Source organism: Sparus aurata, chromosome 6, assembly GCF_900880675.1.
Source record: "Sparus aurata chromosome 6, fSpaAur1.1, whole genome shotgun sequence".
Taxonomy (NCBI): Eukaryota; Metazoa; Chordata; class Actinopteri; order Spariformes; family Sparidae; genus Sparus; species Sparus aurata.
The window spans coordinates 13,631,572-13,646,758 of NC_044192.1; the positions used below are offsets into that span (position 1 = coordinate 13,631,572).

Sequence of the window (15,187 nt, forward strand, 5' to 3'; positions counted from 1 at the left end):
TTGTGGTGATTGCAGAGAACAAAAGGAGCACCCGCGGAAAACAGTGTTTTTTCTGCAAGGGATTTCACCGATGTGTGTCTCTGCCGAGCACAAAGCGCAGTCACCTCTCCCCCTCCCATCTCTCCGTGTCCTGCACCCTCTGACCCGTTCTCGCAGCTGCGTCTCAAAGCCTCTTTCACGCTTTCCTGCTCCATCTTCTGCTCCATCTCATTCTCCCTCCGCCCTGTTCTGTTCTTTATTATTCTTTATTTATTCCCAGCTTTTTGATGTCCATTCCCACCCTCCTCTCAGTCCCTCTCCGAGCATTTTTCTCTCTCTTGTCCTCGGTTTTGACAACCCGGAGGGACTCGGAGTGCAATATCAGAGCAATTCATAACCTGCAGGATGTTCTGAGTGAAATATCAGCCGACACCATCATACACACATACACACCCACACACACACACCCTCTGTCCGTCCCGCTCTCTCAGATGCAACAGAATGAGTTTTCTGCCTCAAAGGTTATTTGCGGGGTGTGTACACACACACACACACACACACGTACGTACACACACGTTCGTACACACACAACCATAACCTTTCAGACTGAGAGCTCATCCAGTGTTTTTACATCTACTCTATTTCATTCATATGGAGAGGTTTTCAGTAATTGTGTGGGGAATAACATGTTTTTTCCACAAAATACAATTTATAATCTAATAATCTGCCCGCTGACATATGGCTTTGACTCTATCGCACCGTTCCATTACTTTGCTCTCACATTTCTAGCCCCAGATAAAACAGTGGCATCACTGAATGAATGGATGTAACCTTTGCAGCAACGTGGGGGAATTGGTCGTCGATAACGGCCAGTGAAAAACGTTAAACCGCGCTCCTAAAAATATCCTGAAAAAACAAAAAACAAAAAGCTACTTCGCTGAAAGCTGTGATTCACATAATGGATTTACTTTTATGCGCCCCATTTCGCCTTGCAGCCTGCAAACAGGTGCAATTTGCCCGTAAGTGCAGACGACTGTGTGGAAATGCGCTCAAGCCGACAGCGCTCTCGACTTTTATTATCATGCAACATCTGCGTATGTCAAACTGCGCGACGCAATAAAGGGTAAATTAAATATGTATAAAGTAGGAGGACAGACAAAGAGCACAGACATACCACACTATTCCACAGCTCTCCATAAACACCTGTTGGAACATTCCACGGGTGAACAGGTCCATCATTAACAGGTGATAGTGTCATGATTGGGTACGAAATGTCACCACTTAGTGAAACACATGTTTGCATAAAGGATATTAGTACATGTGCTGGGAGATGCTGTAAAAACTTTGTCGTAAACACAGTTTATTTGGAAATGACTGCACACAGGGTCCAAATTTTGGGGGGAATCAGTGTGGAATCAGTGGAACCGTCGTATCTGCCAGGTTATTTATCCAAAACTATTGGACTCGTGCCTGACTGAAGCTTCACCATCCCAGCAAAGCTTGAACATTTTCCCTTCATAGCTCAGGTGGAATTTATTGCAGACAATTAACATTCAGATGTGAGACTGTTAGTAGTTGACTCGACATGTCTTGGCCAGAGGATTAATAGTGCCCACTGAGGTTGCAAGATATGTTAAAATTCACTGACCGTCCACCATCAGCCCGGCAATCTGCGATTTTTTTCTATAATACTCATGCAGGTGTACGTTAAACAAAATAGATTTTCTGTTTTCTGATTAAAAAAATCAAAAATAAAAACAGACATAAAACATTTACTCCTTGGCAGATGTAAGTAAAGCAACAGAATGTAACTTTCTGGAGAAAGACGGAGGTTCTGTTGAGTCAAATACTGACACTTTGGTTTGGCGTCCGATTCAAAGCATCGGGGTTCAGCGATCTGGAGATTAGGCTTAACCATCCACTGTCTTTCTCCAGGAAGTTACATTTTGTCGCTTTCAACTTCTAATCATTATTATAGATAGATTAAAAAAGGAATAAAATTAAAAAATATATTTCTGGTAGTGGGTTTTAAATAAATCTTTTTTTTATTACAATGTGTATTAAAATATATTTCAATACAATTCAATTCAAAATACTTTATTTGTCCCCCGGGGTGCAATTTAAGGCACGTGGAGTAGTTGTACACAGACACAAAACAAGTCAGACAGAATAAAATAGACTAAATCAACAAATTAAGATATCAACAATAGTTACATGAGGTGCAGAGAAGCGTTGAGGTAGGCTGGGTTGTGCATGAATGTGAGAAATTCAGTGGAGAGGGAGGGGAAGTGGGTAATGCAGTGACCATCAACAGGCCACTTATTGTCCATTTCATGCATTTACACACAAAAACAAAAGAAGTTACCTGGTGGCACACGCGCATTTTTGCTTGTGTTGATGACAGATGAGGGTTCGGTGGTTGAATTGGTCAAGAGCTCTGTTTGTCTTCATGTTTCAGGGTCCCAAACTGGAGCCGCTGAAAGAGGACACTCTGGCCGGCACGTACAAGTCCGTAAGTCAGCACAGACACGAGAACACGGAAACATTCTGTCTTTTTGTCATCGAGCGTTTTTTTTTTTTTTTTTTTTTCCATCATTAAAGCCATTTGTTGTCATGACAATCACTTCAATCATTCGGTTGATTACTGGAGTGCTGCACGGATTATAACACACGCCGCCACACAAAGGTTGTCATTAGAATAAAGAAGAAAAGGTAAGAAGCTTGATCATCGCAACACTATTTTTAAGTTGTTGCAGGATAGTTGATGTTACTTAATCCTTTTTTTGTGTGTGTGTCCATGTAAACCAAACATAATGCAGTGGAGAAAAATGACAGTTTTGCGCGCCGTCTGTATCTGAGCAGCACTATTTTTTTCACATAGATGAACTCTCTCTCTCTGCAGACTGCAGTGTGCCGGGGCTTGATTGCAGTGATTGCGGCTCACTGTGCAAATCAAGTAGAAATGAAGGCAGGGCACGCTTTAGTGGATAATCGCTGATTAAAAACTGTAATTTGTCACATCTACTTCTTTTAAAAGGAACCAAACTCGGCTTAATTTCTCGTAACATTCATTTTGCGTACCCACTGGCTCAAATACAAAGAGTGGACGAACGTAGCTGCAGCGCTACCGATCTGACATTATCTAAGCAAGGCCGTTGGATGTCACCACTGCAGACTGATTCTTTTCTTAATGCATATTAAACTTGCAGCTCTCCTCCAGTGACACCCACCAGTGTCCCTGTGTCGCTCCTTCTCTACACAACCAGTCGTAACAGTGTGTTCCAAAGCTATTATTGAGAAGCTTTTTTCAGCCGCACTCAGCAATCACTCACTCTCTCTCTATGCGTTTTACTCATCCAGTTTGTTCGTCGTCCTTAATTCCAAATGTCAAGCAGCACATCTGTTTCCTTTAATTTTTTTGAAAGCCGAATGTTTTTCCAGAACAGCCTGTACAGGCAGGTCTGATAATTTGGGCTCGTGCTCGGTGCTTATTCTTTTGTGCGTCGCGACTGGCGCGAATCGATATGTGACGGGGTGGGAAAATAAAAAAAAATAAAAAATGTTGAAGTGCAGTCGACTAAGAGCGCGCTTCTGTTAAGCGAGGCTCACCTTGAAACAAGACGGTCTCGGCGGGGCGTCTGATGAAATTACTGACTCATGATCTACTTGAGATGGTGAAATGGAGTGAGAGTGCATCCTTTAGTTAAGAGTAACTATGGTGACGGTTTCTGGTTTCCACCCTCCAAAATAAGAAAGTAAGAACGTCAGAGTTTCTGTGTGAGGCAGACCTGAGCGACAAAGCAATATAAACCACAAAGATCGAAGTATTTCGCCATAATTACAGAAGCAGAAATCTCCTCGCTTACCTTTTAAGAGAGTCTGGTTTTGCAGATATTCTTTGAGGTTTTGAGGTCTTGTAAAACATCTGCCGCTGCAGCACAACTGAACGAAACTATAGAGAAACCGCTGTTTTTTTTTTTCCGGTGGCAAGCAGTTCCGTGACAGCTCGTCGCAGGGAGGTCTGTGAATTATTCAGTGCTACAAGCGTCACAAATTAAATCTCCAACCTCCTGCATTGTATTGAGTCCATGACAAAAAAACACTTCAGAGTCTGATATCACAAAACCGAACCTTAATGCGTCGCATGGAACCCAAAATGTGCCTTTTTTTTCTTCTCTGCAAGGCGGATTCAAGTCTGTGAAAACGCTGCCCACAAAAGAAGCCATAAGACAAGTTTCACTTCGTAGCTGCAGCTGTGACTCACTTGTGCGCATTGAATTGTCGAGGAAGAGGGCAGGAGGTTGAGGCGGCGCGCTGGGAGACCACACATCAGGCAGAGGACCTCTCGGTTCAAGACCAGTGTCTCCACGGAGGCCGATGAATCACTGCCAGTTGCAGGGATTTTTGCTCGATATCTGCACACACGTCGATCTGTGATAGAGAGTAAAAAACATGTTGTTTAACAGTGAGAGCAGGTGATTGAGAGCTTAGGTGATAAGTGGTAGAGTAAGAGCGCTGACCTACACCGGCAAACAAAATGAGCAAGTATGAAGAAACGACTTGCGCCCGTTGTGGAAACTGTCTGAATAAGAGCGCTCGAGACACAGTCAAAACACTGACGATGTTTAATTATGTTTCAGTCTCGTCACAAGAGGTGAGGACGAGATGAACGCGTCATCTTTGATCGGTCTTCAACAAGTCAACTAACCAACGACCAGAATAAAATAAGGCTGGTTTCAGAAGAAGTCCTTTGAGTCCTACAATATGTGCCTGACTTTCATATCTGGAGATGAAGGGGACAGCGTTGGACATACAGACAACGTGTCTGTCAAGCCAGTGACCGCAGTTCAGGACTGTGTTTCAATATTTCTACATTACTGTGAAACCACTGGATAGTTTTACCTCGGGCCATGTTTGTGCTGACCAAAACTGGTATTTTATGCCAAAACGTGATCTTTTCCTCCTGAACCAAGTGCTACTTATTTCTCTCTGTACTGCTGTGTCACCTGCACATTTTTCCCAAGGGCGGTCAATAAAGGAACATCTTGATCTTAATCTTAGCGTTATGACACCATAAAAGGGTAAATCCAACCTACAGGCTTCATCGTAAAGAAAAGTTCAGTTTCAATGTATCCATGGCCTGGAATGTCTTCTCCCTTCACATGTTTTTGAGACTCAGCCGATACTTTTTAGAACGTGAACAGAAGCCGAGCCGAGCTATCAGTGCTCTCAGCGGGATATAATTAGGCACATGACTGTAACAGAGAAGGTGAGTGCCAGAGTGAAAAAATTAGAAAAGCTACAGTTTTACTACCGCGCACCACTGACTTACTTTAAGTCTACATTTAGCTGAGAATGAAAAAGCCTTCCAGCTGTTGTTACTCAGAGTATTATGTGATGAAAGTGACAAACTGCTCTGAAAGGCACTGATGAGGCATCGTGCCAAAACAGTCATTATGTTGTCGGTATCATAGCTGTCATTTAGGAGAAAAAGTTGATTTATGTTGTATTCCCACTTAGATTTACTTCGCAGTCGGTGCCTCCGTCTTACTTCCTGTATCTGTTTCATCTCAGGCGTTCGGCTACAGTGACAAACAGAATGTACTGAAACAAAGCACCTCGAGCGAGAGAGAAAACACTACGCGGCGTAACGTTTGTTTATTTCAATCTCGTCTGCCGTTAGTGATGATGTTCAAGATTTGAACCCTCAGGAAGGCTAGATCAGCTCCTCATCAGACAGCTACAGAAGTATCCTTCTTGACAATATCTACATGCACGCCCGGTCCTCGGGGGGGATGTGAGCTCGACGCCTCCTCTCACACACACACACACACACACACACACACCAGCCAGCTAGTTGTGTAATGTGTCATCTTATCTTGTTCCCTTCCTCTGCCTCTTGTCTCATTGCCAACAGAACATCCTGCTGGTCCAGAGGCAGATGTCGGTGACGGACGAAAATCTCGACGACTTTCGGAAAGTTCTGAAGGGCTACGTCGCCGCCACCTCGGCACACTCTGACAACCTGCAGTGAGTGTCTCGCTTGTTTTTAAGGGGAAAGCAGTTGAGGCGACGTTGAATCAACCGTCATCCTTGGATATTACAGCAGCAGTGTATTTGACCCCAGACTGTGAGCAGCTTGATTGAAAATGACAGCTTTTAATGACTGAATATTTTCCACAAAACGATTCGCTAACATTATGAAATGGAAATTAGGGCTCATTTTGCTTTTAATGCCGTCTGCCGCCTCGCAAAAGCGATTTGCTCCCTCGCCCACTTCTAACTCGACTTTCTCTCAAGAAGATTTTAAGATGGTAAACTTTTTTTTTTCTGTGTAATTCATCTTCACTGAGTGCAAACTCTCTCTCTCTCTCTCGCTCTGTATCCTCCTCTTGCCCCGCTCTACTTTTCATCTCCATCCCTCTGTCAGCGTGTCCGTTCAGAAGCTCCCGGGAAAGTCGTGTTACATAATGTATGAGTTCTGGCAAGACCGCATCTCCTGGATGAGGTCAGTATGGTGTGTGTGTGTGTGTGTGTGTGTGTGTCTGTGCATATGTGTGCGTGTGTGATACGTGTCAGATATTGGCAGACTGTTTGGCACTCTTAACTTTTTTTTTTTTTCTCCGATGGAAATGTTCCCCCACCAGTGAAGATGAGCAGATGGCCCATCTCTCTGTCCGCACGCACCCAAACACACACACACCAAACACACACACACACACACACACGTGCATGCAACTTCAATGGTTTAAAAAAAAAAAGAAAAAGGCATCCACGCCTCACACACATATCAATGAGTATGTTAATCTGTCATTCGGAACAGTTTGCGCAGACCTGTTTTGTTTGATAAAAATGCGATTTTAAAGACAAATATTTGTATTTTGAGAGACTATTTGTCAAGTAAAGCAAAAGTAATGTTCTCTCTGCACCTTTGGTAACTCTGCAAACACTAAAGATAAACATCTTCAAAACAGATAAACAGCTCTACACCAACTGACTGATCTGATTTTCCCGCCTCTTATTTCTCTGTCCTGTCCCTTTGCCGTCCGTCTCTGCAGCTACCTGCAGTCCAACGACAGTAAAGACTTCCAGCGCTGCACCATCGACATGTTGGAGGATGCTGAAGTAGTTTCTACCATGTTGCTCCCAGGTTTGTATACGTGTGTCTGCCAGTGACAAAAATGCTAGAAAACCTGTGCCGCAAACACCAAACGGCATTCGCAGCGTTCTTGGCACGCGACGCCGAGCTTCTAGGGTGCGGAGAGGAATTGCCAGGAAGAAATTTGTACTTCCCTGTCTGCTCGGTCGCTCGTTGCCTCTGTGATCTTTCATTTTCCTGCTCTGTGACTCCAGCAGAGCCTTTGCGTCGCACCTGGTGTCGACGACAACAGCTCGTCTTTTGGAAGGATATAGCCATGAGACAGAATCCATGTCTGGGATCTGATATCATTCACCCAGTCCTTGTAATAAGCATCCATTAGTAATTCAAAAGCCACTTCAGACCTTATCAGCTGCTCATTAACATTAATAAGACTATATTAATATTGACCGCATGTATCATTTGGATGTATTACTACAGTTTACAGACTGATCTACAATGTTGATAAAAGCCTTTTGAGTTACTTAAAGTTGTTTATGGAAGCATTACAAACACATTTATAAAGTTGAACTTACCTATTATGTTACTGTTAATCATTAACCAAGCCGTTCAGTGCCTTATTAATATTAATAAATACTCTTTTATGCATTAATGATCACTTAACTATGCACTTATTAATATTTTACTGTGCTTCTCTGCAGATACTGGATCTAAAGCTGGAATAGTGTCTCATTAATGTTAATAAAACCTTTATTAAACACCTATATAAACAGTTATCTCAGCTATTATTAACCCTTATATAGTCTTATTATTGTGAATAACCACCTTATAAGATCTTTTAGGCGTGTGACTAATTAATGCTTATAACAAGGACATTAATACGAAGGGTTACAATTGTCTAATGACTTGCTATATTTGGTTATCTTAGACTTAATGGTGTTACTGCAGGTTACATATAAGAAATGAATGTATTTAACAGTGATGTAGTATCAGGACACGCTGGATTTTTCCAGCTGTTTGTAGGTCATTTCTTCTTCGCGTTACATCGCGGGAAAATACATCAGCAGATAGATTCAGATGTTGTACCAAAGTACTTTTCTGAATGGTCATTTTTTGAGATGCGAATAGTCAGAACTCCCCTGGACGTCGTGGGTGCAGTCAAATGGAACTGGGACACAGCTGTGCATCATTATGTCGTCCTAATGCCTGAGCTGTTTTTTTTTTTCCACGTCGGCTACCTGCCAACTGAACAGGGAAAAAAAAAAAAAAAAGATTAGTTAATGTGAAAATTGCTCTGTGTGTCACATTCAGCTGTTAATTGCATTAGTACATTAGGCTCGGATGTGTTATGATATGTTAAAAAGCACCAGAAGCCCCCATCTGTGCAAAATCTGGGTGCGAGTCCAGAATTTCCGGGCCTCCTGACAACAACTCGCTTCCAGAATGTGTTTACTGAGCCTAAAGGTAGAAAGTGTTTTCAAGTGAGCCATTTCCTGTGCAAATATTGTTTGTTTCTGACTAAATAAATATGCAAGTGGGGATATTCTCCTCCAAACACTCGGGGCTACGTTCAACACTGTCTGCTGAAAGTGGGCCGGTTCTGATGTTTTGCCCGCGCGGCGCGGATCAGACGCGTGTGTTGTAAAGGTGTAAGCGGTGCAGAAAACACTGAACATCACAGCTGTTATTGCCTTCTTTTTTGGACACGTGTGCCGACATGTGAAATAAATCCAGCTGTCAAATCGGCGATGTGACGCACAAATCTTGTTTTCCCGTCGTGGCGCCGTCGACCTCTCGTCAAGATCAACGCACGGCAGGGTCGCATGAATCACCGGCCGCTTCAGGCTACGATCACGCCCCTCCTGCCTCGTCTTTACATTTTTGTGAGCTTGTTGCGGGGCCTCTAAATCTGCTGTGTTAATTAGTATTGTTGCCTCTTTGGCGTCAGTTGTAGATGCTGATTTAGCCGTGTGGGCTGCACGGGGTTGCGCTCGTTGCTAGGTTACTGTTTACTTCCTTACTAGTGGCTCGTGTGACTGTGTGTGTGTGTGTGTGTGTGTGTGTGAACCAACTGTTTCAGACATAACAGTTCTGGTGCAAACAAAGGAATCAGATGTTGTAAAAAGCAGGTCAGAAACAGCTGATATTGGAAAAGACTTAGGGTATATAAAGAAATAATGATGTATTACAAACAATAATTGAGTTGTTTTTACTCAGTAGTATTCATTGTTGGAGTTGGAGGTTTATCTTATTGATTCTCATGGGGATGGTTAAAATACAAGTTGTAAAATATCATATATAACATAACATATATCATATATAATATAAGTAACCGGTAGGAGAGATTGTACCCTGTGTTTTGATCTTTTTCCCTGAGTTATTGCCTCTTCTCCTCAAATACAGGCGTTATTCGTCTGCTATTTTTTCTCTGAGAGTTTGTGATGAGCTCGGCTGCCGGGGATGTGAGCGAGGCTGTATTGCACTGATTGAAAGGAAAAAGGGGGGGTTAGGTTGGTTTGTGAGGTGCATGTCATGTCAGAGGGAGTCGACTCAGGACTGAATAATGGAAAAAAAATAATAAACAAAAACACAGCATTCCTCTTCTGCTGCTGGCGGTGGCTATTGTTGTCTGCGCCGCTGCCTTCGTACTGTATTTCACCAGCACCAGACATTGGGCTTTTTTTCTTGAAGATCTCCTTTATTTGCTTTGTATCCGCCCTGCGTTTGCTGCAGCAGAATGATGTGCACACGACCTTCTGAACCTCCCGTCCCGTGTCGGCACGGCTGCGATTGCCCTGCGGTCAAATCGCCTTTTTTAATTGCCGCCGTCCCAGAGTGGCGTCAATCATCGACACATTTGCTACTTTGCTAAAATGTTTTTTTTTTTTTAAATCAGAGCTCAATAAAATGTAAATGAGATTAATAGCTTTTGAATGTACCCTGTCGCTTCCCTTAGGGAGGCGTGATTTGCACTGAGCTCGACAGCAGATCGACGTGTGGTGACCTAACTCTGTCTCTCTCTCTCTCGCCCTGTGTGTGTGTGTGTGTGTGTGTGTGTGTGTGTGTGTGTGTTTGTGTCTGTATGTGTTTCCTCAGCTTCCTGGTGGATCATGACTAACAACTAACAACCGAATCCAGAATGTCACATCTACAGCCTACACTGTCACACGGACAAGGACACACTGGCGCGTCAACACAACCCGCACGCACACACACGCACGAATACATACATGCACACACACACACACACACACGGAGGAATTCAAAAAGGCATCCATTTGCGTTTGAAAAGCAACAGGAGACACAGGCGGCGACGGCGTCACCCAGCGTTCTCCGGCAGCCTCGTTTAATGTCCCTCTATCTTCAACCGCTCATTATCGTGCCGCTTGTATCAAAAAGGGATAGTTGCACCCGGTAGCCAATCTATAGACCTGAAAGTGACAGATTCTCCGCCATGCAAACGCCATTTTTTATCTGAATTATTTTGAATAGAACTCCGTCTCTCTGTCTCTCTCCCTCGCCGTGTTTGTCTGATATTTCCGCCAATGGAGGACAGCCAAAAGAAAAAAAAAAAAAGATGCTAGCATAGGCTGCTACAGCAAATCCAATCGGGATGAAAAAAAATTGCATTGCCAGTAGTGTTTCGTGTTTTTTGATGAGTTGTTAACTGTGAATTAAATGCGAGTGAATAGCGAAGAAGAAGATGAGGAGACGAGGAGGCGCTGCAGCCTTGAATGTGCATGCTGACGACTGTGGCGGAGAGTAGTTCCTTTTAAAAAAAAAAGCCTGGTCTGTAAATGCTGTATGATACTGTACCACTGTTTTTTTTTGGTTTTTTTTTCCTCTCATTGAGCTCGTCATGTGCACAAGATGGCAAAAAAAAAAAAAAAAAAAAAAAGAAAGAAAAATGCTTAAAACAGCTCCACGCCTGCCCGGACATCTATCTATTGCTAGAGTATATTAGTTACATCTCCTCGCCGCTCGATCGGACGTGCGCTCTCTTCGTCATATGTTAAGAATATCTTTGAAAATGTGCAACAAAAGGGAACTGACGCTTTGTGAGGAGATTTCACTGTATCGCTAAGTTATAAAGAAGAAATATATTTAATGTATCATGTATTTTATTTCGATCATGGTAGAGTTTATTCCATTCTGTACATATGGGACTCGGATATGTTCCTGTTTCTGTTGTGTTTTGGATCAGTAATGTACAATAAAATAAAGTCATTAAAAGATTGTTTGTTTTGACAAAGTGATAAATGCCTCCGAATCCTCTGTTCTGACAGACAGACTGTATTTCTGGGTCAGATGAAATCCCTTTGCCATTTGGGCTCAGGAGGTTATTTGGAAAAAATGTTCATCAGAGCTTCACCGGCTGAGGCTCAAAGCTGCGATATGAAAGAATAGGTGTCTCGACAAATTCATGCTCAAAAGAAATGGGCGGGGGGGCAGGGTATCACCAGAATAGCCGCTAACTGTAGCTTCAGTTAGCTAGTTAGCCCTGCAGCAAGTGGTCTGTAACTTCCACTTAGCTGACGCACTGTGCGGCACATAGAGTGTGCACACTTTGAGAGTCTACTAACCGATCCGGCTTACGTCCGGTTTAGCGCCCAGCTAACTTGAATGGAGACAAAATGATTTAATCATGCCACTCTTCTAGACTTTCCAAATGTTATTGGACTGAATGGCTGAAATAATGACAATGAAACGAGTCATTTTTTTTCGCAGAGGGGTTGTGATGCTCAAAAACATGCATCCACTGTTATACAGATGCGTCTTTCACAATGTTAGCTTGGTGGAAAAAGTGTTTGTGGGCCCCAGTCTCTCACGTGACGATGTAATTGTACAGTTTAGCCACTGCGGAAGTTAGCCTTCAAGCCAGGTGCTGTTCTTGGGGGCCTGGGCTAGCTGGTTAGCATGCAGACTTCATTGGATATTTCGGCAGCACAAAATGAAGATATCATCACATCAAAAACTGTTATTTCTTCACCTTCTGTTGACTGCTTTTAACCAGAATTCTTACATATTGCACCTTTAAGAGAACGAGTTGGATGATAATTACCTAAGAGTGCATCAGTACAAGCATCTCTTTTCACATTACACACGGTCATATGATTCAATGCTGTTAATAAAATGTGGATTGAGGCCACCTTTACTGCATTCACCTTCGTGTCTAAGTCAATTGCATCTACCAGATAAGTCTGAATTCATTAGAGTGAGACGTGGAAACCCAAATAATCCAATAAGTAAAGTTGAAAACTAATAAAAAAGAAAGAAAACTAATTAGCCTGAAGTCTGGCTCACAATTATGGAGCGGAGAAACTTCTGTCAACATTTTTATTTATCAGTGTTCTTTGAGCTGCAGATTGCTTCCCCGCGGTGCTTTGAAATACGAATGTTTCTGTGAATCAAACAGCCAAACCTCCAAGCCTGACCGAAATTCTCCCAACTGTGTGAGCAGGATGCAGGAGTCCTTGTTTCAGGCTCCGTTGCACCAGTGGTCCCCAGCCATGTGTGCTCGCGGCCTCGTCTCAGGATGCGTATCTCTCAGTTGTGTGCAGTTCGATAAGGCAGTGATTTCAGACGGCCCGAGGAAGTAAAAAAACAAAACAAACAGGTCTGTGTTTGCTGTGCAGGATTGTGCATCTTGTTATTTCCAACACTCGTAATCACTTTGCAGTTCAGGATTCTTGTCGCGGCCCCTCGCAGGTGTGTCAAATCCCACAGCACAACACCATTTATGAGGGCTGCGACACCAATGTAGCAGCGGTGCACTGCGGCATACGGATTGGGACTTGGGATGCTGCGTGCATTCAATGTACTGTGAAATAAAAGTAAAGGAAGTCCGCATGCATTGTTTTTCCGTTTTCCTCCTACGGCGGGTGAGAAGAGCTTGAGACGAACGCTTTACAATCTCTGCACAGCAGTGAAAAGTAGAGCCAACATGTGGTTATGACTGAAACGTGTCATTGTCGAAATTGCTCGCAAATGCACATACATGCGTGTGCATTCGCAGAGGGCTGATTGCTGGGTTGTCAGATTCGATTGCATGTTTGAGACTGGAGCCCTCTCGTCTCCGGCTTCCCGTCAGGCAGGCCGTCTCAGAATGAATACGTAGTGGCAACCAGGGCAGCCCTGTTGATGAGGCTTGGAGGATGTGTACCCACGCCTCTTGTTTGTTTATCTAGTTATATATTTATTCATTCATTCATGTATTTATTTATTTAGCGGGGGAAGTCAGTGAGATTAAATTATTTACATCTCACCATTCGCTCGCTCATCCCTCAAAACACTAAATGCTAAGTTTCAACCCAAAAAAGGTTTTGCATTTTTGTGTTTAATCACAATTCAATTGAAACCTGCACCGCTGACATTAAAGCTGCTGTAAGCCTTGGCCTCGTTTTAGCTAACTTCCTGTCCCTCCTGCAGTTGGCCGTCCCCTCCCTCCAGAAAATAACCGCCTTTGGATTGTCTTTGTCCTGATTGGATGAAGTGGGCGGGGATACCAGAAAATGTATTTTGACATGGGTTACTGACCCAACACTCCGTAACAGTGATTACTGTTGGAATAAAGAGCTGTTTCATGCTTATTTCAATACAATAATATTCACTTAAAATGACTTTAAAGGAATATTTCAACACTTTCTGGGCAAGTGGATAAAAGTTTGATGAAAAGATCAGAACCACTGTCGTATGTGTCAGTTCAATAATAGACCACAGCCGACAGTTTAAGTGAAGCTGCCCGTTAATCCCCCATGTGCAGGGATGGCGGACCCCGCCACTAATAATGAAAAACCACCAGGTAACTAATTCATGTAAAGACCCTGAAGAAAAAAATGATGACCTTTGGAGTAGAAAAATTTAGCTGCGTTGAATCACACATATTGTTACTTCAAACTGTTTCATTTCACGTATGGACCTATACAGTTATGGTTTATTACACATTTCAGCACTGTGAATTAAGACCTGGCCTGACTATGAAGTGTTCGACTTTTTACACAGTGACCTCGCTGATTTGAGTGAAAGTGCTCGTGCACAGCAGCACTCTGTGCTCCCTGGACGTAAGCTAGGTGTTGTGGGTACATCCAAGGCTGTCTGGCCAGCTGGATATTGTTTTGAGAACATCTCCCTTTCTCTCTCAAGGTATCTCTGAGCGTGCCACTGTAACCTTTTGACAGTGTCTGACAGGCTTTGCCTGGTTAATGAGGCTGCTTAGCTCATCTACTATTTGTTCACATCTAAATATGAATTTCCACCACAACCTTCATTATGATCAAAACAAGGTTTAACCTCACTCATTATAAAACATCAAACGTTGGTACTCAAATGTAAAACGTGTCTCTTACGAAACGTATCCGGCAGTCGCTGCCAATTACAAAGATACAGATTCATTCTATGTCCTACAAGTCAAACAGCGGGGATATCAGTGCCCGATAAGAACATAGGAACCATTGTCAGTGGTTTAAAAAGCGAGGCTGTCAGGGACTCCCACGTGTGTCGGACCCTGCCACTGACAATAAAATACACTGTATGTAAAGCCAAGTCATTCACATGAACACATTATTTGTCTGTTTACGAACGAATTACAACCTTTACAGTTAATCAAAAACGTGGTTTGATTTCGTGGCGGTCTTCAGGATTGTACCTTTAAAAGGCGTCAGGAGTCCCACTCAGCTCCTCGTGGATCTTCTGTGCAGGAGATTTAAATTCCTCCTCCTGAGCTGCAGCTGATGTTCTCCAAGTCAAACAGCGTGGATACAGTGTGCTGCCTGATTTACTGTATATCTTGGAGATACAACAGGGAATAACTCGCAGCCGCTGTTACCATTTTTACAGTCGACTGCCGACGCTGCCTGATGAGAAATGTTTACACTGAAAATAATGGAATGCATTATTCTCTCAGCACACAAGACAAGAGTCTCGGGAGATTCCCTCTCAGGGTTAACATATTCCAATGAGATGTTGAAACGACACAAGCACATATGTATTCAACAGAATGAGGTGAATGAGGAATAAAAAAAAGGTGACGTCAAGCTCCGAGACATTCCTGTATTCTGTTCGTCTCAACTAAATACATTCATTTCCCTATTGTGTCGAAAAAGAGGACGT

General features: G+C 43.1%; 1 protein-coding gene across 1 annotated transcript in view; it reads left to right on the forward strand.

Annotated features, from left to right (window-relative positions):
* The window catches only part of necab3 (N-terminal EF-hand calcium binding protein 3), a 42,315-nt gene extending 30,981 nt beyond the window's left edge, over window positions 1-11,334 (forward strand). Inside the window, exons 9-13 of the mRNA XM_030419597.1 lie at window positions 2,438-2,491; window positions 5,897-6,009; window positions 6,410-6,487; window positions 7,038-7,129; window positions 10,175-11,334. Coding sequence (XP_030275457.1) covers window positions 2,438-2,491; window positions 5,897-6,009; window positions 6,410-6,487; window positions 7,038-7,129; window positions 10,175-10,203 — 366 coding nt within the window. The 3' untranslated portion in view covers window positions 10,204-11,334. The remainder of the gene's footprint in view (window positions 1-2,437; window positions 2,492-5,896; window positions 6,010-6,409; window positions 6,488-7,037; window positions 7,130-10,174) is intronic.
* The last annotated feature ends 3,853 nt before the right edge of the window (window positions 11,335-15,187 follow it).